At 44.7% G+C, this 26738-nt stretch overlaps 2 protein-coding genes across 3 annotated transcripts in view; both read right to left on the bottom strand.

The window, feature by feature from the left end:
- The window catches only part of LOC116849640, a 463562-nt gene that overhangs the window by 195079 nt on the left and 241745 nt on the right, over window positions 1-26738 (bottom strand). The gene's annotated exons all lie outside the window — the stretch shown is intronic.
- Window positions 15546-18235, bottom strand: LOC116849639 (RB-associated KRAB zinc finger protein-like). 2 transcript variants are annotated; one of them, XM_032826983.1, is made up of 3 exons: window positions 17907-18235; window positions 17458-17620; window positions 15546-17135 (listed from the first exon to the last, which is right to left on the bottom strand). In XM_032826983.1, the coding sequence occupies exons 2-3, from the start codon at window positions 17611-17613 to the stop codon at window positions 16230-16232; spliced, it is 1062 nt and encodes a 353-aa protein (XP_032682874.1). In that variant the 5' UTR covers window positions 17614-17620; window positions 17907-18235; the 3' UTR covers window positions 15546-16229. The 2 variants fall into 2 exon arrangements, with proteins under 2 accessions (XP_032682874.1, XP_032682873.1); XM_032826982.1 differs by having other exon boundaries at window positions 17897-18220.

The following is a 26738-nucleotide window of genomic DNA, read 5'->3' as shown; positions in this document are numbered from 1 at the left end:
ATATATATATATATATATATATATATATATATATATATATAAATAAAATAAATTGGTATGTTGTTTTTAGTATAAAATTAGTTACATATTTCCGAAATCTATCCGATATTTGCACTTGCACTTATTGGATTAATAGATTAAACATTACATCTCATTAGTGCTTGTATCGAGCGATAAAGAAATATTAAGATTATCTGTAAGACAGAGACCCAACTTTCGCCCTTTTTCAATAAATTTGGCTGACTATACCGCAGTCACTTCATTTTTCACGGAGCCCAAAAATCCATCAAGGGCTTCATACAAGAAGATGACCGAACTCACATCTCAGACATCAGTTTCTCAAGCGGCTTCAGCCATTTCGCTTCGAAGATATTAGATTTATCCATTTGTTTGCCGAAAGTCTCATAAATATAAGCTCCCTTTGACGGCATCTCACGGGTCTTATCCGCCGTCGTGATCTCGTGGGTGGGCGGATAGATGAGCGTGGGGTGCGACGGCGTACGATAGAGGGGTGGGATCGATTCGATATAGTTCGCCTTCTCGTGCCGGCATCAGTATTCCCAATTAACGAGATCCTTTCATCAGCTACGAAGTTACGACGAAGAACGGCGGGCAGGGGAAGGTGGGGGAGAGAGGAGGTTACATTTATAAATATGATGATCATAAAAGGAGGCATTACCATCGATGAGACGAGGCAGATTTTCTGACGCTTCCTGAAGATGCGAGAGAAAGAGAGGGGAAGGGGAGAAAGGAGACAGAGAGAGGGAGAGGGAGAGAGAGAGAGAGACAGACAGAGGAGCGCAGTTATTGAGAAAGGGATGAAATTGATGGCGACGCACCGGCACGGAGATGGGAGATCTTACGGATCGTGTCGGGCGTAATCTAAAGGGAATAATTAATGCCCGCCTCATCGGCGTAAGCTTTCGCCGATCGCTAGAAACCCGCGAAATTTCCAAGCTGATCTGTATGTTAATTAAGAAAGCCTTTCGCATTTATTATGCGTTCTAAATTATAAATTATTGTAGATAGATGTGTTTCGTGATATACAATCTAGCAATGGAAATAATTTATGTGATTCAGATCTGCTATCCGAAAACAGAACTGACACTGGCCCCTGATATGAAATCTTACTTTATATTATAATATTGCTCGTGCGAAGAGACCGCGTTCGTATCCAATGCGTATTTTAATTATTAAAATAATTATAATCATAATTTATCGACTTGAATTCGGCAGGGACGTTTGATTTTAATTTGACAATGCCTGCGCGTGAGAACGTATTTCGGTGCAAGGAGGAAACATCGAGTGTAGACAGCTGCACGGAGACGGGTTATAGGGGCGTCGCTGGAGCTGATCAAAGATGATGAAGCTTCGGGGAGGAAAATTGATAAAGAGGGACTTTGCACGCGCTACAAGCGTATCCGTCGAACGATTTTACGCGAGACGCGGAAAGACGGGAAAGTGGGGTGACAGCATCAAAACTAATACTCTGTTATATCAGGAGTTAGAGGTGTTAGCGAATTATGTCGTTTACCGGATGTCGCGTTGGAGGAAGAGAACTGTACGTTAGAGAGATGGAGAGGCAAATTCTTGTCTATTTATTGGCGCTGTAGAAAATGAGTCAGTAATTATTGGAAAATTTATCCGGCCATCCTATCGTCCGCCACTATTCTATCAAATTGAAAATTCTAATTTCACGCGGAGCGTTACACTTAAAAATTTATCCACAAGCAATAATACTCGCATGTATATGAACGCTACTATAAATGTACATCTGCGACTAAATTCTTAAAGCAACATTTGCAGTGCCTTTTTCAAAGTTAAGTTATCCGCTCTTCTTCACTGTCCTCGCAATCGTGTCTTTTTTTCAACACATTATAAACGTTATATAAATCGTGAACAGAGAGAAAAATCATCCAAGCAGCGCGGAAATGGCTTTGTCAACCTGTGGTCTACGCATCTGCCCACAAATCATTGACGGGCGTTCACCAAACTGTAATCAGTGTTCATTAGCCTGGCCAAGCCGCGATTCCACGTGGGATCTCCCGTGGGGAGATCTTTTCAATAACTCTTGGTCGGCGGTAATTGGTGGCGGACGATATCTCTCGTAGCTCCACTCCTCGCCTTTTCTTGCCCGGGGTCCTTCACAATGTCGTATATAACAATATCCCAGGCTGTCTCGACCTGACCGCTATAGATAGAGAAACATTAAGTGTCCACGACGCGCGCACACACACAGACGCTCGCTTGCTCACGCACATAGTGGAGGAACAACGAGTAACCGGCGTAGGTATGTCGTGCGACGCACAACCACAACAACGTTCGAGACAGGACGACCGTGCCTGTGTTGTGATCACATTGGCTACCGATGCCTCACCCTTGTTTCATTCCATGTCTCATAGATACCTACTGACCAGTTGTTCTCATTTCCCTGCGGCGAAGTAATATGTCGCGGAGAAATCGCGATTAAATCACGTTCGTGTAATTAATACTGATCAAATTATCTCTGTATAAATTGATTTCAGTCAAATAGCACCAGTAAATCGAGCTTTTTACAGAAATAACATAGTAGACATGTCTACTATGCGTTTTTTTCGACGCTGCCTCCCAAGCTTATTTCACCCTTTATCGTTCTACGTCGTTCTACGTCACGCTACGCTTATCTTTCCGTTGGATTCACTCGAGTTTAATTCGATTCACTAAATCAGAAATTCAGAAGCGACAAACGGCAATAGATCTGAGAGCCGCTGGTAGAAAAACGGTGGATCGAAAGAGGATAGCTCGGGGGTTGAACGGACGCACATTGCGTCATAAACGTTTATATTGCGCTCAGTGCGCCAGTAATGCCGATATTGGCAAGTTATTGGTCCCTTCCTCGACTGCGAATCCACCTCTCAGTATCAGCGGGGCCGCTGCAAACCGTAGCGTATCTTCGCTAATCCGGGAAAGTATCGCCTCGTACACAGCACGGAAAGTTTAATTGGAAATATCGGGGAAACTGAAAGTGCCGGAGGATAGTACTGGTAACGGGTGTCCCAAGCTGGCGCATTAAGCGAAAGCTCCTCATAAACGATCATATTCATATTGTCAAACCCTCTTCCCATATTTCGTACAACATCGACGATATCGGATAATTATCATTGCCACTCTTATACGTTCGCATTCGCTCTTAAATCTAGATTTTTTCGCGAAAAAAGGATGTAGTATAACGTATAAACGACAAAAACAAAGAAGTTATATAACAAAGAAGTTATAAATGAAGAATTTGGCAACTCCAAATTCCCGATTTTTCGTATTGTGCATTCTCAAGTTGGTTTAATTATTAAATCATCCCTCTATAGAATTACAAATGACTGACAACATTAATTCGAATGCATATCTGTTGTGTGTGTGTTTCTCGTGCTAAAAAAAATTTTTTTTTTTAATACGCCTTGGGACACGTCGAGGCCGAAGGAATTTTCTTTTCGACGATACTTGGCTAGACCCAATCAACTGATATCGCGGAGCTTAAGCCTCCCAAGAGCCGCAACTCCTGATACGGCGGTAGTTCGGCGATGGTTAGGCGGCCTGATCACGAGTTAGTGGTTCGAGATGGCAGTGCGGCTAGGATAGACCGCGGCAGGAAGAGAAGACCAAGCCGACTTTATGTCGGGACGTAAGCCGGTTATAGGCACTGCCGATGTTATTTGATGGCCAAATGCACTCCACCTCGGCGCGGGGTGACCCAGCCTTGCCCTCCCCTTCGACGATCTCTATCGTCCAGCCGACATTTTCCGAGCCACCTTCGTTCTAATCTCCTCCTCCGCCCCCCATCAACACGTAAGGTGAAGAAAAACTTGCTACACGATGTTTTGTGGCAACACCGCGTGATATCGGACGCCCCGGGACTTGCATTATCACACTTTCGTGATTATACGTTCGGAAGCGCTCACGTACAGGGTGTCTAGCACAACACATCCCAGCGCACGTGTACAGGTAGATCACGTCAACTTGAGAAAAAAGTACCTTATCACTTTTCAAACAACAACGTAAAATTTCGAGTAATTAATGAAAGAACACTGGTGAATCAGTACGTGCGACGCTATTAGACGAGCACTGTAGTAACAGTCGCAAGTCTCAACCATTTCCAATGAGCTTTTCATCAATTATTCCAAATTTTACGTGATTTCAAGAATGATTAAGTGCTTAGGTTCTATCTGCACACCCGCCTCGGGGGATGTCTTGTGTCAGACATCCTGTATATCCGCGTGCGACGACTTTCACGCTCGTAGAAACGGTAATATCTACGCGCAAATACACATCGGACGCGGTGAAAAACGTTAACCGCCAGATTTAACGAGTGACTGAGATGAATCTTACTCTCTCCCTCTTTCCCTTCCTCTCTTCCGGATCTCCCTCTTACCGCAGAGGGAGCGACCGAGGAAACGGCAAGCGTTCCGCGCGCGAATATTAAAGAGCCATCGATAGTCAAGCATCGCGCAAAGGTACCAGAAACGACGCCAGCAGCAATGGGAGGGCAGACAAAGGGAGGCAGAGAAAAGAGAGATCCACCACCTCCGTCTGCCTCTCCTCTTCAGGCTGACTCGCGCTCGGGCGAGCATAAAACGTGCCGCGCGCATTTCCCACCCCCGCGCATTAATACCTAACCGCGCCCGCAAAACTTAATGAATTCTTTAGCGAGATCAAAAAGAACTCCGGTCGGCCGATACGACGGGAGCGGTTTTCTTTCTTTTTCTTTCTTTCCTTTTTTTTTTCTAAAGTGCGGGGAGCGAAATTGAATGGCGATATTCCCAGTACGGTTTAACGACGACGTACACCAGCCAGTCTGCTTTCCTGCATCCTATATGCTCTCCGTTTTTCTTAACGAGGTCTGGTATGGTTTAACAATGACGCACACCAGCCAGTATGCTTTACTGCATCCTCTATGCTCTTCGTTTTTCATAACGAGACGCGTCCCAAATGCTGTGCCTATCCCCGCCTCTTCTGGTTTATAAACGCGAAACGTGATGCGTTATGCTCACTATCTCATTGATTTGAGGAAGTCTCGCGCCACCATTGGTGTCAAAAAATTTGCATTGATCACCACTACGCTTGAGCTGTCGTGCACGATATGGTGCTGAAGGATTTAACATCCGCTTCGATTTGACGATAATGACAACGAGAGATAATACTGATATCAAGGCCTTTTATTCTGAACTCTCTTTTATTAACAAAAGAGCCTCTAAATGCAGTTTATCAGCCCTCTGATTGGCTTTCAGTTACATTCAGAGGCGTCCATAGAAGAGAGTTCAGAATAAGGATCCGAGAGCATCAGAACATTACACGATGCTCAGCGCATATCGCTATCAACCCAAGTTAAATAACGCAACAGGGATTGTGTAAACTTCGTAACTTATATTCCATCATTTGACTCCATCGACGAAGTCGTCACGATCGCAGAACGCCGAAATTTCAGACGGCAGCAACGGAAAATTTCAGCCGCAATTCCGGCGGACAATTCTTTGGCCGAAAGTTTACAAGATTTACGGGACAGTGATGTGTGCTAAGACAGTAGTCGCGCGCGAGGTGAGAAAAGACGAAGTCAAAGAGACAGACAGGCACATGCCTTTGGTAAGCTCCCGGTATTCAAGAGAGAACGGCCACCTCGGTGCCGGCTGAATTGCTCGCGACTGCATGTCTTAGGGTGATTGGGAGTTATGACTCCTAAACCGTACTCCTGGGCGTCGGAAGGACTTGACACAGGTCAGATACCGCCTCGTAAAATGTTATGAGAATTAATGTCACCCCCTCCTCCTCCTCCCACGCCACCCTCACCGTCTCCGTATGCCACCCCCTTCTTTACCCTCGCCGTCCGAGCGTTTCAGCCGACACACCGACGACATCACAGGCGATGTCCTTTCGGTACAGCCAATTTTGTCGTTACGGTGACCACAACTTTTGCGGCTAATGGGAAAGTCGATACCTGATTGCCTGGCGCTGGCCATTAAGACGCCACCGACCAATCGCCGCTTGAGATTTATCAGGCTGTCTTACGATTGCTGATCAATCGCGAGATTGCTCATTTTATTATTTGTGCGACTTTAACGTGCTTGACGCGCGGATACGCTTCTACGAATACGACGAACGATATATTCGATGAATGATTATAAATAACAAATCTTTCATTGATATATTTCGTTATAAAGATATATTTCCTTCCTACCTTCTATCTTAGACAATTTCTTTTCTAATTTCTATTCTTATAATTTTTTTTAATTCTTTAGGATTTTATTTTATAGTTCTTTTTATAATTTTTATTCTTTGTAAGCCGCTTTACATCCCGTTCGCGCGAGAAATAATTCTCCTCTTGAGAAAAAATTGCATGGTATTGGGCTACGGTACATTTAGTGCGATACATGTGTATATCGACGTATCAAAGTTAGCTTAACAAGCAACCGTAAATTGGTATTACACGTGATCGACAAACGAACGGAAATTGGACCATCGCGTGCTGTATCTTTTTATAACTTATGAAACACACCTGTGCGCGCGGCTGAATTTAAACGAGTTTGCATATCGATGGCCACGTATACGCGCATAGTTATTGGACACGGTTAAAGCTTTCATTCCGGGGGTAATTATCGCGATCAAATTTAATTAACTGCGCGCGCGTCGTCACGCGCGCGGTGCCGGGATATGCGATAAATAGAATTTCCCTACTTCTCTTCCCTCCCCAATTTCTCCCATACGTGAATTTGAACGGTCGAACGAGTGAGAGTTCCTCTCGCACGTAGCCACACATCAATGTCGACAGGAAACACGGCACTGATTATTATTTCTTTTTTCCCCCTTTTTTTTTTAATCAAAACTTGTCACACGACGGACGTTGTGCGTGACGATGCAGTCACGCGTGGAACGCACTTTTCGTTCAGTGTCAACAGACTGCATCCCCCGCGCCGAATTACAACCGGAACCTTCTAAAATTATATGCTTCCTGAATTTAACGAGCTGCACTACGTCGGCGGACACAGTCCCGCCGAAGAGTTTACGAGTCACTAATTCGGTCGATTGTGTAAGAAGAAACTTGTACGCGAGATTAATTAGCGTGTGTACTCTCTTCTCTAATTTAATCAGTTGCATTTCGGCGAGTTAAAGAATTCCTAACTCTCGCAAAATATCTTCCCGAGCAATTATACCGTAACACTGCTCAAGCCACTAGAGAGAATCGTTGCGCAACTCAGAGAGCTCCTCTAAATCGCTCACGATATTAGCGAAGAGAGCGATTCTTCCCACGATAATCTGTAATCCGCGCGGCGACCTGCTGCCATAAATCTACAAACGAATACACGCGCGATCTGCTGCCGCGAGATCGCGAAACAATGCACTCGCCGTAATGACTCGCGACGACGGGTTTGCATAGACGAGCACTCGTGGTAACGTGGCCTCATAAAGACGCCATACATCGGCAATCGCTGGATGAGTGGCCTCTTCCGGTCGCCCACCAACGTTCCACGGCGTGTGTACATTAGCCGGCGGTGTTGCGGCCGTCAGTTTAGACGATGATTTAGTGGAGGCATTGATTGGGTCGATCAGAGGCCATATCATCTCATTTAAAGCCTTCCATCATCGGTGCCACTATTTATAGAGCGCGCTATCGCGCGCGCGTTCGTCCGCCTCGGCGACGAACGGATGATGATCGAATCAATTTTCGTCCGCGCGTTCCTTTCGCGATATTTCGCGCGCACACGAGCGCACGATACATCCGTGAGTAAATGCCGGGCCGTAGCACCGAGATTGGAAGATTGCACGGAAGTCTTCGTCGCGCTCGCGCGCGCGAGACCTCCGTCCTTTCAATATCGCCTACGCTATTCATACGCCTGAATCCCCCGTCATCAATCGACACGGACGGTGTCTCGGCGCAAACATGTCGTTTAGCAGTGCAATATTGCAACGCTCGCGTCTTTCGCGTGGAATTAATTTCGGACGAGACAATGCGCGATCAAAAACCGTCCCGGTCACTCGAGTGTAGCGCAGAAACGCTGATGTCGCGCGCCATAAACGGCGACAATAAGCATCTACGTGCGCGTCTACGTCATTAACGGAAATAACGATTCCGCGTAAAGAACTGCAAATTGCATTTTTTCCCCTTTCTGCTTTTGTATCATTTCGAGAGGAGCAGGAGAATACGGGCGTACGGAAAAAGAAAGCGTTAGGCGTTTTTTGAAATAAATCTAATGAGAAGGTATGTGCGGAGCAAAAATTTATAAAAATGTATGTAATAATAGTTCTTGTGTGTGGATAAAGATCCGCTCCCCCGTCTGTTACGTTCCTCTTTATGAAGGAGCGACTATGTATTCTGAAACGTCAGATTTTACAAAAACCGGGGGCCGTTGCACGAATGACGCGTATTCTGTGTCCGCGATTTCCGCGTTACGTAAAATTCATACGAAGAAGAGACCAGCGGCGGATGATATGATTTGTGGCGCGAGAAACGCAGTGCAAAAGACCGGTACGCATGTAATTACGAAAAACATAAATTCTTACCGTACGTTTCGTATCATAATTAAAACGAATGTTTGAAATGTAACACTGTGCGGTATCATTGAATTATCCATCCCCTTCCGTTTCCTAAAGGCTCTTATGCTAATTTAATTCGTCTCTGAAAACCAGATTTGGGAAACATCCGGGAAAAGCGTGCTTATTAATATTTCGCGCATGGCGGAGCAATTGTGTATTCTATCTGAGTGAAAGGAACGTTTTCTATGTTTAGAAATGGCGAATGTTTTTGGAGAGAAACGGGAATAAGAACGAAATAAATCAGCTCCACGATGACGATCGTCTCGATATTCAATTGTCTGTACAATTACAATATTTTTTATATTTTTCCTGATATATTTCAGGCTTTTCTTTCTCTCTCTCGGCGAGGTGGAGAAATGTTTGATCCGACTTCTCCAGGCCGGTGCCGGCGCGTTGTTCTTTGTGGATTTGTTTCCGACGTTTCGCGAAGTGAAATGTTCACGACAGGGTTAGTCAGTTTCAAAGTTTGACCCCGGGAGATTTCATCTCGAGGCTTTCGGAGGGTCAATCGTCGCCGCGTTCGTTTGTTCAGCACTCGGCAAATTTATGCTTTATTTGTCGAGATAAAAAGTAACAATACACTCGATCCGGCCTCCGAGTTGGTGTCACGTCCATCGTGTATCTGTTCCCGACTGAAATGTTCACGGAACGTCAAGAACATATTCACGCGGCACCAGCCCGGAAGCCAGATCGAGCATGCTGACGATTCTTTCTTTTATATATATATATATATATATATATATATATATATATGCTAATAAAACACAAATGTACGCCGAATGCCAAACGCACGAAAGCAGTGACGCGATTGACCCTCCGAAAAACTTCGAGATGAAATCTCCCCGGGTCAAACTTTGAAATCGACTAGCCCTTTCTGCGCCAATTAATTAGTACGTTTAGCGTGAGATCGATGGCGAAGCCCTTCGGAATCGCCGGCGAGAGGAGAAAAAGTTCAAACGAACGTGGCAGGGTGATGTGGTCGGGCGCCACGGAGGGGAAAGGGTATCGCAGGGAGAAAGAACAAGCAATTTAATTAGTATAATAACAAAGGAGAGTCTATCGGTATCGGCGAGGCGATATTTTTCCATCGAACGCTCGTACAAGCGGCAGTGTATAAATCGACTCTCGCGCCTCTCTCTCCCCCAACCCTCTCTCTCTTTCCGCCCTCTTGGCCATTTGGCTCTCCCTCTTTGTCGGCGTGTCTCACCGGCTTCGATATTTTCGAATTAGCGTGGCAATGATTTTTCACAGAGAGACAAAGCGTTCCTCGCACGACGCTTCACATTTTAATCAATATACGCGTCTCTAGAGCGCACGTCGCGAGAGAGAGAGAGAGAGAGCTCCCCCTATTGTGCCCTCGGCTTGGGTCTCGATAAAAATTAATATTAGAACCCGTGTTTCTTCGCACAGAAAATATGCCGCGCGCACCCTACGTTTAATAGGAAGCATTGTTCCTATATTGGCCCTCACGTATCAGTCCCGGATCAACCTGCCTGCAATATCGCGTCGCCCATTGACGGCCCCGCGGCCGCCGAAGAATTATTCGAGTCGGTTCTTTGATGTTGTCTTAGTTGATTTTTTCAGGCGAGCACAGAGTAGCGCGATATACACGCTGCATTTCAGACCGGCGCGCAAGTCGTGGAATATATACGCGTGCAAATGTGTTGCGTACAAATGACGGAAATACACACGTCGTTCTTTTTCTGCAATTTTAATTATTTATATTATGCGAGAATAATTACGCGTAGTAAAGGCTCGACAGTCTCGATGTGTGCTGTAGGAGGGAAATCCGAAACAAGCGGCCCGATAGAAAGCAAGTGTTCCGAAAACTAACATAGTTTCCTATCTATAAAAACGTTATAATATTTATATATACATATACATACACATTCGGCTAAGACCAAAGTGATTCCCAGGGAAGGACGAAAGATTCCATTCGATAAAGCGGGCATCCCGTCGGCCATGAAGAGCGCAATCGCGATTTCGATTAATCTCGGAACCGGTTGTAAGGGCCGACGCGAGATTGTCTTCCCTTGTAAGGGATGGAAGCGGGGAAAGGGATTCGATATTCCAGCCTCGTCGCTCAGGTTTCCCGGCGCGGAATTATTCCAAGGGGTAGCGGCGAGAATTAAGGCTTCTTGCGGCATAAAAAATCTGTGTAATCAATTATCGAACCTTTTACCCCATATTTCACGGCCAATGAGTCGCCACCCCCGTCGGCGCCTTTAAGCGGGCGAGACTTAGCGACCCTCTCCCTCGACACTTTTTAGCTGCGATCCTTGCTCCTTCCTCCTCGCGCGGCCTCACCCTTATCCTCCTCTTGCGCCGTTGGCTCCTCGGCCATGCGGGAGAGGGATAGCCGAGTCTTTGTTTGAAATATCAAATATTTATTTTCTTAAATAACGCGCGCGCGCAAAAGCCTGGTAGGGTGGATCGCCGGCGTTTTTTGCCTTAATAAATTATCAGCGATTATTGGGCGCGTTTGCCTAAGCGGGGCGGTCTTCGTCTTTTTCCTTGCTCTTTCCGCGAGAGCGTTTTCGTACGGCCTTGACGGCACCTCCGTGGCTAAGTCAGGCCGAAATCGATCTAGCTGGGATGCTTGAGTACGAGCAGTTTTTCTCGCGAATTTTAGTCCGAGCCGAAATTTAGATCCTACTCTAAGAGAAAGAAATACTTGAAAATTTTTCTGTAGAATATAAAGTGTCTATTTCTGTAAGTCAACTTGATATACCGCATAGAAATTTTCAAGTGTTTTCTTCTCGGCAAGCCGGCAAATATTGTCAAACTTGTGGGCCAGTGAAGAATTTCGAGACTTATAGCAATTTTGAAATTTCGAGTCAGGAAGTAACGTGCAGACGTCTGCCATGCGCGCAGGCGAACTCAGTAGAAAGAATATTATAATAGATACACATTGAACATATTCTGCTTGAGTAAAATATACCGTTTATACATAATGTGAAAACATTTTATATAGAAAAGCCGAATTTAAACTCTTGCCAGAACGCAGAAGATTTAATTTTACAGTCGAGTTCACCATTTTTTAGTTATCATCCAGCGCACAGGGGATTGACACGGAATGTGTGCATTTTCGGAGCAAGCTGGAGAAATTTTCAAACCCCCTCGGTTAATGTCTCGTCCGCTAATTATTCACGAGGTAGTCGCGCGCTGCTTGGCCGCTCGAGAAAGCCTCATCGAAGTGCAAAAGGGTACACGTTACGCAAAGGGTAACAAGGAGAACGAGGAAGGGTGTGCTCTTTGACACGGCATTGATGCAATATTAATATAAGCGAGCAACATTCAAAGGACATACGTCTTCGTAACGAGTTCTTGTTTACGCGCTCGTAAACACGCATTGCGACGTGCAGACACGCGAGAATAAACAACAAACGGAATCTGAGTGAACTACCAAGAAGATGTACGAATAATTGATTCCTTTAAACAAATGAATAAATCATCATGTCTCTCAAATGTACAATCAACTGGCGATGATTTTCTTCTTTGCTTGATTCATCCCTTCAATCGTGTTAATGCTGAAGATTTGAATATCGAGGCCCAAGAATATCGATACGCACAAGAATATCGATACGAGATCAATATTAAAGTTTTGAAATTCATATTCACAATTCGATCATACCTGAGACGAAGTAATCCGCCATCGCTTCTTTCACTTATCGAGATACATGGCTCTCTTCCTTTCGGAGCTTTACTTCACGCTGACTTGCTCTTCCAGATATTTTGAGGGTTTTCCATCCGGTGATGCAAAATAAGCATGAAAACAAACGTTATGACCTCGCGCAAGAGAGAGAGAGAGAGAGAGAGGGGAAGGAGGGACAGAATGGAACGGCGATGCGCATGTATAACACGTGTGCGCAGGTACACGCGTGCGGTCTGGGAAAACGAGCGCCAAAGTGCCGGATGAAAACCGTGGAAAAACTCAGCGTTGCGTATATAGAATGCGTTTCGCCGCGAGCGGATTTTCCGACGAGAGAATCGGGGCGGAAGAGGGTAGCGAGGGGTCGGTCGCAAGAGAGACGACAACGTAGACGATGTTGACGACGACAACGACCGACGACGACCGACGACGACGACGACGACGACGACGACGACGACGACGACGAAAACGATAGAGGGACTAAAAGGCTCTTCTAATGGCATTGTGCGCGTTCAAACAAACACATGGAATGCTTAGCAGTTTTTAAAATTGCGGAAAAGTCCCTGCCCTTGCTCGCGCGCTTTTCTCCATTTTCCTCTTCTTCTCGCTCCTTCTGTTTTCCGGCTGGGGGCGCGTGTACGTGCGGGAATATTAGCGTGTCATTAATGTTGGATTGCGTGATTCACGCTGTGAGAAAGACCAAGGGCTAGTTAACAAAACTGGTTATTTCTAGTATTTTCAAGTTACATAATTGAGCAAGCAAGATTTTTAAACATGTCAACGATGACTTTGAAATCTTACTTGATTCTGAATCTGTATCTGATCTGAATCTGTAAAAGAACAGTAGAAATATCGATTTTGTAAATTTACGCCGGTAGCCAAGTAGCCTCGGCTCCCGCTAACAGCGGCCAATTGAGTCAAATGCAATTGCTTGCAAGTATTGTTTATGACATTAATACACTTGTAAAGGGTTTATACTTTAGGGTTTACTTATGCATGGCGAATAGCTCCTCGAGTGACAAACGTAACGTAAAGTACGGCATAAACGTGGCAAGCCCTATATCCTTTTTCAACTTAGTAAAATAAATAGGAAGAACGTTAAATAAAAACATTTGGCGATTAAGGGAATACGGATAAATACGAAAATTGCATGCAACAACGCTTGCGCCCCGTCCTTTGCGTCTTTGCGTCCTTTGCGTCTACTTTGATACATAAAGCGCTACCATACAGACTTTTCATTAATGCCTGAAATGAATAAATGCCACCGTGCCCCTCCCCTGAATTCTTAATGCAGCTAGCTCGCTGAAAGTACTCCCGGGCCTTCAAAATATCTTTAAGAAGTTTAAAGTCTTCTCTCGATAGCATGTAAATATTGCATGTAAAGCGCGACATCAAAGGAATTCTTCTACGATATAATGTCTTAAATTTCGGCACAAGAAGAGATTAAGCAACAACGAGAGGAGATAAACAATCTCAAGATGTTTATCTCTTCGCTGAAAATGCGCCCGTCCTACAAATTCGCAAAAATTTATTTTCTATTTAGAAGAACCGCGTTTCCACGCGCAATTAAGGATAATTATCTGCATTTTGAAGACGGGAGAAGCGTCTAAAAGAAACATAGCAGAAATTAAACTCACGTCTGACAACATATTCCATTCTATAAGGACAATAATTAAGATCAATGATGGAAATCATAAATAAATATGGTCGATATATCTGAAATGTGTTCGGAATCGAATTCATTTCCACCTGTGCGCTACGATTATTTTCAAAAACTCCGAAATATCTCTAGAAAAATCAAACAAAACACAAGATCGTTGCATAGTTTTAGAGATATCTGAGATTGTACACGCATCGCACGTCGCACGCGCATAATCATCCCGAGTACCTGGCTAACGTTCAAACGTATCGCAGTAAAGGAAAGGTCGTCGGCAAGAGGACGACGAAGAGAGGACATCGTTCGTCTAGCAAGAAGCGAGTTCGACGCTCACCAAAGAGACCGCAGAATCTGTACTGGGCTCTCTGAGAGGACGTTCCTGGAAACTTTGTTACATTTTTGGTCGAGTCCGCATACGTGATACGCGTTGGACAAGTAAGTGAATCAAAGGGACACACACGGGAGGATTCCAGGATGATGGAAGCAGAAGAGAGAGAGAGAGAGAGAGAGAGAGAGAGAGAGAGAAGCGCTGAAAATTGGCGGACTCTATCTTTGAGTGCTTCGCCGAGCTTTCTTTCGATGTCACGGCGGAAAAACCTTTCTCGAGTTCTTCAGGAACAAAGGCAATATGGAGCGAGTGTGGCTGGTAGCGTACAGAATGGAAAATAGGTCGGAAGTAATAGTGAAAAGAGATTTAAGTTAGATATAAGTATGCGAAAAATTTGCACGAGGTAATTACAAATGAAAAAGATATATTCACGATATTGTCTTTCTCTTATGTTCTATTCACACATTCCAGTAATATTTTTTATTTTATAAATGAAAAATCTATCACACACTATGTCAAAAGAATAAATCTTACGTGTTCTACGTATATATGTGTTCTTTGTGTAGATTCTTAGCTCTCTATGTCGCTTAATACTCAAGTTTAAGCATCATCGAGCGCTATAACTTTTCTCCATCATGGTGAGAAAGTTCAAGTATTTCAAAAAGAAAATGAAAAATAATTAGAATTTCGTAATGGGCGACCAGCTTGTGGCAACAGAGCGTCAAAGTCGTGCATTGTGCTTGAAAACGCGACGATGGCGTGCATGTATTTCTTACGGGAAAAACGAATTATACGCTGCGTCTAGTAGAAGAGAGAAAGAAAGAAAGAGAGAGAGAGGGAGAGTGAGGTGGAGGAAGGAGGAACAGTGGGGTGCAAAATACAGAGAAATGGGAGAAGGAGAGACGGATCGAGGAAGAGAGCAAACGTGGACAAAGAGAGAAAACGAGAGGCTTCAACGTGAGTCGCTCGCGCTAAAACCACGTTTAAAACAAAGGGTGCCGCCGGCGAATTAAGAACGATATTTTAACGCTCGACTTAATTGCATTAAATTGCAAGTGAGAAAGAGAGTGAACGACGAAGCGGGCTAAGAAGAAAAAAAATGTAGGACCGAGTGAATAAAGCTAAAAGAGACGAGGAGTGGTGACGATTTCTGCGGATGGTGGCTGTTCTGTTTCGTGATTGAGTATAAGCAGTTATACGTCCTACTTTCTAAAGTATTCCTTACTCCGAATAGGCACGAGAGAGAAAGAGAGAGATTAAATAAAAGCATAATCTCTACTGTCGAGCAATTCTAGAATTTCAGAATCATCAGTTACATGAACTTAGGGTAAATATTTTTTAAAAAAGGCACATTTTTCCCCTTTCCAGTAAGTTGGAGTACGATTCCATTTTATTTTTGAAAAAAGGACCTGATATTTCCAGTTGATAATTAACATCCTTAATTGTATATATAATGGTGTATAATAAAGGTGAAAGTTCCTAGTGTGTTTACCTTTGTTTAAGGAACATATATTTATAAGATTATTTACCGGTGCTGATGATAATAAAGAACATAATCTCTTCTCAAAAAATATTCGACACCGCGGAAATGGTGACACAATAACCAATTAATTATTATATATGCATTTGGTCAAGTTATATGTGTATATTAACAATATATAATTACGAATATATTCCCCGAAAATATAAGCACATTTTACTCGCAGTAGGTCAAGAGAAAATAGCAAATACATCTACGTAAACAAAAACCCATAAATTATACTGCAAGAGACTACTGTATAACAAGTTAATGTACAGTAATTTTGTAAGAGCCGATATTATATATATATATATATATATATATATATATATATATATATATATATATATATATTTATATTTATATATGAATGAATTTAACAATGTTGCATCTTCATCAATGTATTAATGTACTACATTGTACTTCTACTAAACAATACATTCTTTGAAAATTTCCCCACTTCGATTACCAGAAGATATAATAAACTGAGATCAAACAGAGAAATATATAACTTTACCTAACAAATACTTTCATCAAAAGGCAAGTTCTGAGTTTTACGAGCTGATTCCTCAGTTTTGCAAACTAAATCCTCATCTCTGGCTGAAATGTCAGTTTTGCAAACTGTATTCTCAGCACAGACGGTATTCTCAGTCTTACAATCTATATTCTTGACAGAAGCCTCCGTCTCGAAAGCAGCGGCGCTCGTCGAAATGTTCGATGTATCGCCATGCGTTTTCTGGTGATTTTCCAGCGTGAGAATTTTCCTAAAGTACTTGCCGCATTTTTCGCAGTAAAGATTATACTTCTCGTGACTCTTCCGATGCTTATTCAGCAAATCCTTACGCGTGAAGGTCCTGTTGCAGATCGTGCAGGAGAATTTGTCGGGATTCACGTGCAACACATTGTGCCTCGTTAAATTGTCCAGTCTCGTATACTTTCTCGTACAAATGTCGCATGTGAACTTGGTCCTCTCGGAGTGACATCTCCGATGGTACTTCAAGTACCTCTTCTCGGCAAAAGTCTTCTTGCAAGCGCAACAGGCAATCTGATTGCTATCGTTCTTCTTCACGTCCATATGGCTCGTCAATTCCTCGCACGTCGTGAAATCCTCTTTACAGAAGATGCAGACGAACTTCTTCGGCTGTTTGTTCCTTTGTATGTTCTCCAGGAAATTCGGGTCGGTCATGATCTTATAGAGGAACGTATCCTTCAACTTATCATCTGGCTCGGCGGAGTTACCCGACGCAGTTTTATTGACGCGATTGGAAGCGTCTTTAATTGATAGATTCACGACTTCTGAGTTATTATTATTATTGTTAGCAAGCGGCGATGATACGCTGGTGGATGTGGGCAAGGTCAGGTCGCTGCATGAAGTACTGGACATCGCGCCAGGAATGAGAATCGCTGAAGGTGACTCGTATGCCTATTGTATAAGACACGTCTTAATATTCGGAAAATTTCACGAGTATACGTTATTCGAAATTATATATTGCTGTATATATATTTATGAATAAATAACATATTTTATATCGCATTTGCGCGACTACTTTTCTCGAATAATTATCAACATATATATTTCATGTACAAACAATTTTTGTTTAATCAATTTAACGTAAGATTTTGACATGTGACACTTTATTTTTAATTCTGAATTTATTTTATTATCAAATTTTTAATTCATCTATTCATCTCTATTCTATCGATAACAATAGAATTTATTAAATGTGATGTATAATTACTCTCACCTGGTTATATAAGTTTTGACTGTTCATCGTGTGTGTAGAATCACAATTCTTTTTTGTATCTGTGACAGTTTCCGCGTCTATAGAGGTTTCTGTTGCAGACGCGACTCTCGCGTTCCTCTGGAGTATTCTATGTCTCGGGACTGTTTTAATTCTCATATTCGTACTGCAGGAATCGTAGAGAATTGTGCGATTAGTTTTTCAATTATCAGTTTTACAGTAAATGAATAAGTATTGAGTCTCACATAAAATATGACAGAAAAGAAGATTAGAATCTAATAATACGCGAATTGTATCAACTGGAAATAACATTGATGTTTTCGAATAATCTAATGAATATTTATGATAGAAATATACGTGCGTGGAATGTAAGTAATAAATATTCAAGATTGCTTCTTCAAATTTTGCGGATATTCGACAATTGTATCAAGTAAACTCTTACTTATATTTACACGTGATAGATCAGCGAATATGTGCAACGATTAGACGTCAGCCTCTCGTTGATCCAACTTAAAATGTAGCATTAAACACTCTCGAGACTGCTCCTCACTGATTCACGAAATCTTCGTGCCGCGATACGTACCACACGAAATAGCGATCGCAACTGACAAGCTATCTCCTACGGAGCACCTAGCTCCGTATTAGTCGCCGTTCGATCGTCCTCAGAGCGACTTTCATGGTCCGTATGACAACAAGAACCCTAGCGGAGTCGCGCGAATGAAAATCCGAGTTTGCAAACATGTAAGTACAGTCTGGTATTGACCGAAACGGATTACGACGGAGGCCGCATCCTTCAGTACATTCTCGTTTATTTCGTACAGATAACTATACATAGTTGGCGCGCGAGAGACACGAGAGACCGCGTCTCTTGATGTAGGCTCGAGTCTACCTTGCGAGATTTCGAGCCACGTAAAGATCCCCTCAGCATGATTTTGTTAATAACGGCGCGCTATATATATATACGCGCATACATTAGTTTCAATATTAGAATATGTGTAATATTAATTGTTTGTTACAATTGAGGTAAAAATATAACGATTACTGAAGCTCAAGCATCAATTTCTCATTTACAGCCTATTTATCTCGACCACATGCATGCATATGCACGGCGGAAGAGAGAGAGACGGAGCATTTAATTCCCCTTTGGATATATTTTTATAACCCATTCTCATATTCTCGTTCTCTCGGCGGAGAAAGAATAGCGCCGTCGCGTCGAACGGAGTAAATCGACACGATGCTAAAAACAGAAAGACGGAGCGCGTCGAGATAAAAACGAGCGAAGGTAAAAAAAAAAGAAACGATGGGGTCAAGCATAAAATTGGCGAAAAAAAATTCTCACTGTTTGGTACGATGTCCCCGTAGCCATCCTTGCACAGCCCCCGGTCGTTAATACAGCATAAGGAGGAGCCAGGGTTAAGCGAGGGTGAAGCGAGGATTTTTAATTGTAGTTCGCTCGATATAACCCCGCTCGACCCGTCGGTATTGTCATACCGGGGCGGCGCTTTTCTTTATTTCCCCAGTGGCTGGATGAGGTTATACATTTTTTTTTAAACTACGGCAATGCCTCCGCCTTCTTATTAGCAAAGCTAATTGGAAATACAAATGGTTATTCACGGTAAGAAGGAGAAGGCCGAAGAGTGACTGCGGGATAGCGGAGGAAACTCGTAGATAGATAGAGAGAGGAAGAGAAAGAGAGGTGGGTGGGGGAGAGAGAGAAAGCAAGAAAAAGAGAGAGAGAACGGTCGGGGCAAAAGGAGAGGTGATGGTACACTTCTGCGTATTAAGGTTGTATTTACTTCGGATAATTAGGACTTTTTCCCGGGCAATTGGGATGAATAATTGATTTTGCTGCTCCCTACGCCGCCGCACGGACGGCGACTGTCGCTCTTGGACCTCTTCGAATGACAATCACCCGGAGAAAAATACGAATCTCTCGGATAAAATATTCAATGTCTCGCGCGGTATTATGCGTCGGGGGGAACGCGGGGTGAAAAAAAGGCTCCCAATACCACGGGTAGCGACAATAACGAGTTGAGCACTTAAACTTTGGCAGATCGATATTTCGTTCGAGCGGTGCGCAGTATGATGTACTTTAATTAACAACCTTGAAATAGTTATGATGTTTCAGTTGATTTTTTGCAAGATACTCGAAACGACTTTTTGTGGAATCTTTCATTTTTTGTCCTAACTTTTGACGAGATGAGGCAAGGACGATGTGCCGGCGAAATCCGTCAGCGCGCGCATCCTCCACCCTCCTCCGGTTTGTTTTCCGCAATTTTGTTAGCAGCACGGTGGCTGCGTCGAACGTCTCACGAGACATTTTGACACCCAGTACATCACGCCCATTCCCTTCATCTACTCATATTACGTATACAATATCTGTGTATCGAAGCCGGTTGATCCTGGTAGGTTCCCTCCCTCGGCACGAGGCCATACATCATACCACCTTCTTTATTAAACTCATATTTTTCAAAAAGTCTCACCTTCGCTATCTGGAGCGCCTCCTCTCGCTCGCAACTCGGAAATCAGCCCGGGGAGAACGAAAAATTCATTTGGCTCTCGAGGATAAGATGGATATGAAAATTTTTATGCTAAAGGTGATTTACGCCCGCGCGTCGCGCCACCGATATGACTCGACTAGAATTTTATCATAAATGATGTATCCCCCGTAGATAATAGGTAAATATTCCAGCGTCTTTATTCCATGTAACTTTCCGCGGAGAAACGCGTCGGATAAACGTACGCGAGCGCTCGATGTAAATTGCAGAGCTGTGCGACAGAATACAAAGTCCGAATTGCGAAACTTGTCGCGCAAAGTTCGGATATTCGGCGGTTAGTCTCTCCCTCTCCCTCTCTCTCTCTCTCTCTCTCTCTCTCTCTCTCTCTCTCTTATCTCTTTCTCTCTCTCTCTCTCTTCCTGACATCGACTGGCGCTGACAAATTTTTGCACCGAAATAAATTTTCCACGCGTCGACCGTGATGAGAGAAATACAAGAGGGAAGAGGATAGAGACGAGACGTAGGATGACGCCGGGTCCTTTAACGAGTCGCGCTTCCGAGGGCTATATCGCGCGACGAGTTCGTTGTCTCTCCGTAGCGCCGGAAAGTTAGACCACTTTCCTTCGACGCGCGCAGGAGAGATTGGCCGTTTGGCGAGCATAAAGAAGAAAAGCCACCCCCTTCAGTTTGCCTTCCAGCGCACCCTTGGCCGCCCCGTCGGTCGGCCCCTCACGACCCAAAACCGCGGACGGTTATAAAGCATTCTTCCAGTTTATTAGGCGGAGACTCGCGGGCCTCTCTTTATATTAAGCATGTGCATTATTAATGCGCCGGTATAACCGTAAAATGCTGATGAAAAAAAGTTGCCGAGCCCCGCGGGTGTTTCTTCTGCGGCGAGGCGAAAAGAAGGAACGGGAATCTCCTCCGAGATTGCTGCCGCGGCTTGACTGGGTGACTCTTCGACTCGTTAGACACTAAGTCGCGTGAAATTTCGCGCTCGAGACTTTCGTCGAAAGAGTCGTCCACGATATACAAGTGTATGGAAACAAATGTGTAATGACAGGTACAGTCATCGAAGGATTTGAGGCTGGCGTGTAACAATTCCAGCTCCGAGAATTCGACGGTCTCGCTTGACGTCGAGAAAGACAATCTGAAATAGAAACAAAAACTTGTATTCTGTGAACATCTTCGACGTGGTGATGCTTCCAACCAGTTGTAGATGCTGCATCTGATATAAACAAGTCTGCTGGTTGGTTTCTTTTTCTGCTCGAGATAGACGGTCTCACGCAATAAAGCAGCGCGGCAATCTGGCATAGCACAAGAGTTACACGCACCGGGGATTTCCATGGAAATCGATGACACCCTCGACGACGTAACTTCGGACGACAGAGAATCGCCGAATAGAATGCCCGTAACTTATCCAGATAAGGGGTTGTAAAACGATGCTGTAGCTATCTGCCAATACGGTCTGCTCACCCTTCTCGCGAGAGGGTAGCTCTGCATCCAGGTTGCGGGTAGATATAGGGAGCAATTTCGCAGAAATTGATGCCATTTGAATATCGCCTGCGCCACGACGCGCGCGCGCTTTCAAGATGGCACCGTTCGTATAGGCGTTTACACGATTGTCGGAGATCTCTATCCGTCCACGCGCGCGCGCTTCCTCGACAAATACTGCCGAGACACATTGGTATTATATGTTTCGTGGATCGTATTTCCATTGTGGGCTGCGCGCGGCACTTCGCGAGGAGATGGAGCGACTAACGTAAACCGGCGTCTGTTTCTCGACATTTGTTTCCCCGTCGATTGCAAGTCAACTCGAGATTAGAGCCGGGAGATAGCGAGGACTCTTCCGCGATCGACATTACGTCGTCGTTTGTATCGATTTTCTAAATTATCCGAGCTTGCAAGTTGCGATCTAAATTTACCTCGCGTTCGCTGAGGATTTTACACACATTTGAAATTACACGTGATATGATAATGATATAATCTCACAATTGAATTTTTGCCGACAATTTCATAAACTGATTCACCGAACGCCAAAACACGAGTATCTTTAAGGCTCCTAGCTCCTTGTATTATCTATCTCTTTTTAATGACATCAGAAGCAAGAAAATGCGTGCTAAAAATTCTTGCGAAATACGTTAAAATAAAAATATATATATCTATAAAATAATACTTGCAATCGATTAAACAAATTTGTAAGATATTCCGTACACTCTCCTTTTGTTCTAACAATAATTTGTAATCGTAAATTAACGTGATATACAATTCATCTTCTTAACCTATTTCTTCGCCTATTTCTATTCAAATTAATTTACCATAAATTATTGATTGTTAGAGCAAAAGGGGAGTGCACGGAATATCTTACAAATTTGTTTAATCGATTGCAAGTGTTACTTTATGGATATATATTTTTATTTCAATGTATTTCGCAAGAATTTTTAGTATACATTTTCTCGCTTCTGACGTCATTAAAAAGAGATAAACAATGCTAGGAGTCTTAACAACAAACACTCTTAGATATCTCGCCACATTCTCTATATATGCAACGAGCAACAAAATTACTCCAAAATTATTCGTCATATTGCTCGTATTTCCAAACGACTTTAATCGAGACGCATCTTTATTCTCATATGTGAGATTATACTTGGTGACTCCGAGATACGTGACGGGGTTACGTCACGTCAGTGTTACCAAAGTCTTGCATATCAAATGCGCTGACAAAGTCCAAGTATACATACACAACCTCCTTGCTGCCCGTCAATGGCGCTTCTTAGCTCGTGCATAAAGCCCCTTTCGCTCACTACCCTCACGCCCCGCCAGTCCCGTCTGTCCGCATCCACCTCCCGCAACCTCCTCATCTTTCACGATTTCATCCCCGCCGTTTCATCGAGGCTTCAACCCCTTCTTCGACCGGTACTAGCGGATCGGGGTGTCTCGCTCGCTCACTCGCGAGTATTTCCGCCAGGATGTATCGCAAAATCTATACCGGCCTGGAAGAAGAGGGAGGTACGGGGGGTTGGGAGGAGTGGGCGACGGTAGCGGAGGCCAGGGTGGTTTTCGAGAAGGGTGAGCCCCGTCACATTTCACTACAGACTAATAACTTCTGAATATTCATTTCGTGTTTCTCCTTGCCTGCTTGCGAACCCGTAAGCAAGGCTAATGCGACGCTCACAACAGAATGCTCGATGTTCCCTGGGATACGTCGAGGACGATAACCGAATTTCGGCGACTCTAAGCATCACGCTTGCCGCAAGGCGCGAGCAACCGCGATAACGTGAGTCGACAAGAGCGCGACTCACTCGAGCGATTGGCGCAAATCGCACGAGGAAATAATCGGCGCGTTCGATTCCGTGTGAGACAAGTTTAAGGAGTATGTACTCTCCTTCGTCGAAGCGAGAAAAACAGAGTAGCTTGGAGGCGAGGGAAAAGCGAGAGACGGTCGTCATGGCAACTATGAATTAAGTAATCAATGAATTATTATTGACATTGATGTCTTCGCCATGCTCCTCCTCCCGCTCCTCGCGATACTTCAAGACTCATAAAGCAGGTTGCCCTGCGTTCCTGATTAATACGCCGGTAGTATATCTCACTGGATTTCCGGATAAAGAGGTGGAAGGTGGGAAGCGAGAACGAAACGAAGCGGGCGTTGCGCTCGCCGGATGGAAAATGATCCGTGGCTGGTTTCCCGTGTAAACATAATTTTTCTGCTCTTTACATTCAATACAGGCAGCGTGAATGAGTAGTAGATACGCGTCGTGCGCTGCTTGGCGCGTGCGATTAATTAATAACAGAAAATATTCCGTATTTGAAATTTTATCGACCCTCCCGCTCAATAGATCCTCGTCCTTTTTGACGCTACGGTAATTTTGAATCCCGTTATACTTCATAATCCATATCCCCTCCTCCTCACTCCGTTATTTTACGAGCACCCGCTTTTAAAATATTTTTTAATTAAAGCCATTTACACACATATGCATTTTTCAAAGCTTCGACATCAGCTTATTACCGATTCAACTCGCGTGCACATAAGTCCATAATTAATTTGGTCGAGATATCGCGAATTTCGATTTAGGATGTTTCCTGTCTGTATATCTCGTGGCGCGTTATCCCTCTTTCTCTCTTTATGTCGCTAAGGCTTCCGACGTCCGTAATTCGGGAACAGCGCTCGCAGAAAATACGATAGGACGCTATCGCGAAGGGAGAACGAGCGGAGGAAGGTGCGCCGGAAGAAAGGCGCACGGTGGAATGCTCCGAGCCAATAGAGGAGACTCCGCGCCAGCTTCAATTCGACGATCTTCGCGACAAATTAGCACGGACGAATTTCCCGCGTCCCGCGCGCCCTTGCGGAGTTTCCCCGCATCAAAAGTGTTCTTTTTCTTCCGTCCTCTTCGATCAAGCTGTTTGGCAAACGCGATTATTTCCCCGCGAGTTTTTCTCTCGAACGTTAGCCGCTCGAGTTGTCGCCTGGCCGCTTCACGTAATTAGCAAATGCGTGGACATCGATAACACACCTACTTACTCCGTCACGCTCTTACGCAACGCAAATCATAAAGTATCGCGGTAAATAGCGTCCGAGACATTTATGCGCGTGGAAAGCCGTCAGAGAGTGGTGCCAGAAGTGCGGAAAAACGACGCGGGGTTTCGCGCAACATGAAATTGCGAACAACAACCACGCACGGCAAATGAATGCGGAGCGAGACGCGCGAGAGGCACTACATTTCCGCGAGCATCCGGCACGTCTTTATAAAAGTGACTTCGCGTTGCGGATTAGGGCGAAGGCGGATCGCGATGGCTTTTACTCGCCAAGATCGGAAGAGAGCGGGAGGGAGGATGACTATAAAAAAAAAAGAAGAAGGAAGAAACGGGCGAATTAAAATTTCACAACGACAACTGACAATCGTGAAATCCCGTCCCTTGCCCTCCCCCCTCCCTCGGCCCCCTCCTCGCCTCCTGCGACGGTAGACGGTCCGGCGTTACCGACCCTCCCCATTGTCTCCGACAAAACAACTCCCTGTCCCCTCCATTTCCCACCCCCGGTTAGGAAACGTGCGATAATAAATATAGAGAAAATGAAAAATTATTAAAAACTTCCTTTTTAACCCCTCCCCCCCTCCTGGTAATCCTGGTCGCCCCTAGAGATGCCGCATTAAAAACCCGCCGCCCCAAACCCCGCGCGACTCCTTCCCTCCGTCTCCGCTTGCTCTTTCTGCACCCTCGTCCACCCCGGACTCCGTGGTCCTCGGGGTTGGGCGTCCGGACACGCGAATTATTTATACGCAGGAGTCTCTCTGACGACATTACCACAGTGTTAGCATTAAATCATAATGTACGACCCGTTACGAGCCGCTGTGATTCGGCCTTGCGCGCGCTCCCGTGTCAACGGGCGTTCTTCGCTCGCGTGCTCCTTGTTTTTGCACTTTTAAAGAGCGCGAATAATTATTCTCCGAGGCGGAATGCCTTGTTGATGTTCTCGCGCGTGGAGAAAACAAAAAACGGACGATTAGACTTCGTTGAGCAGATCGCTGATTGGTGATGCATCACTTTCGTACACCGGCCGTGAGAAGGTGCAGGAGCTTTGATGCGCTTTCAACGGCAAGTTCAGAAACATTATGAGCGCGGTTGAATGAGGTCGATCAAAGTTGAGGTTTCCAAGTGCGGTATTGCCGAACGATCTGCGCCACCATTCACGGGAGACAGCGGGAAAATGCCGCGTTCTGTGCATAGCACGGACTAAGCCCCCGCGGTTAGGGCTTTTTGCCTTTACGTTGATCTACGAGTAATCACGCGGAATAGCGCAAAACAACGAAAGTGCATCGCATAATAAACCTATATTAATCTCGTAGGAGAGAGATAAAGCGATATTATCGAGCGAGTCCGCCGTCGAACGTCGACTCACCTCGGCGTCGTAACTTTTTCATGAATAATCCCCGGGCTAATTTGAATAAATTATAAGCGACGGCGTTTGACGGGGCCTCCCCCAAATACTCGACTACGCTATTGATAGCCGTGAAAACGGAAGAGGAGGAGGCGGGGGAGGGGTCCTCCTGCCCGCGGACCGTGCTAAAGTAGAAGGATCTCTGCGGCTGCCATTAATTCCTTTGTTTCGCGATTCCGTCGCGGGGGGCGATTCCCAAGGACTTTTTTTTCACCAGAGTCCATTAAAATATCAATTAAGACGCCCGTGTCCACTGCGCCTTCTCGCGAGAGATCGGCCCTCTGTCATCCCCGCAAACTTACGTCGTATCGATCCGCGCAGCCACGTGCGATCCACGATTCATTGTTATGTCAAGAGGAGCCTCACACAGTTCACGGCAGAAACACAACGGAAAAGCTCCGCGCAGGTGACTGTCCAAGTGTGCATCTCGTGTTTCGTAATGCAAAGAGATGAACAATACAATGGTCTCAATCGATGCTCGATTCGCACTGACAAATCGTTACCTGCCTTTGACAGATTGTTTTTCTGTCTCCCGTTTACGGAGGACAGCGGATAAAACCGATTAATTACCGAAGCCGGCGGGACGTGTAACGGGGCAATTACCGCAAGGTCGCATCGACACGTGGACAGCGAATACTCTTCGCAACAATAACTCTGTCAGAGTCAAGCCGAGCGATCGTGAATGCGCGCATTCATCCGGCCCGATAATCCAACTTGAAAGGTACACGTCGGGGGCTTTTTCTACTTACTACAACGGCGCTCAGAAGCACGTACGTAACGAACAAACGTTTCCGGAATACCTGTTACCTAGGGCGCTGGAAAAAATATGGGAAACCCCATCCTTAGAG

This window comes from Odontomachus brunneus, unplaced genomic scaffold (genome assembly GCF_010583005.1).
Source record: "Odontomachus brunneus isolate Ranch 3 - 2012 unplaced genomic scaffold, Obru_v1 Obru_scaffold_122, whole genome shotgun sequence".
Classification (NCBI taxonomy): Eukaryota; Metazoa; Arthropoda; class Insecta; order Hymenoptera; family Formicidae; genus Odontomachus; species Odontomachus brunneus.
The sequence above is the reverse complement of the archived record's forward strand: the minus strand, read 5'-3'. Positions and strand labels throughout refer to the sequence as shown.

What these genes read in the sequence shown, in the direction of transcription:
- LOC116849639 (XM_032826983.1), bottom strand. Translation starts at nt 17,613, where the DNA reads ATGAGAATTAAAACAGTCCCGAGACATAGAATACTCCAGAGGAACGCG. An exon ending in GTCAAAACTTATATAACCAG is followed by an intron (nt 17,136 to 17,457) that starts GTGAGAGTAATT and finishes CTTATACAATAG; the next exon opens with GCATACGAGTCACCTTCAGC.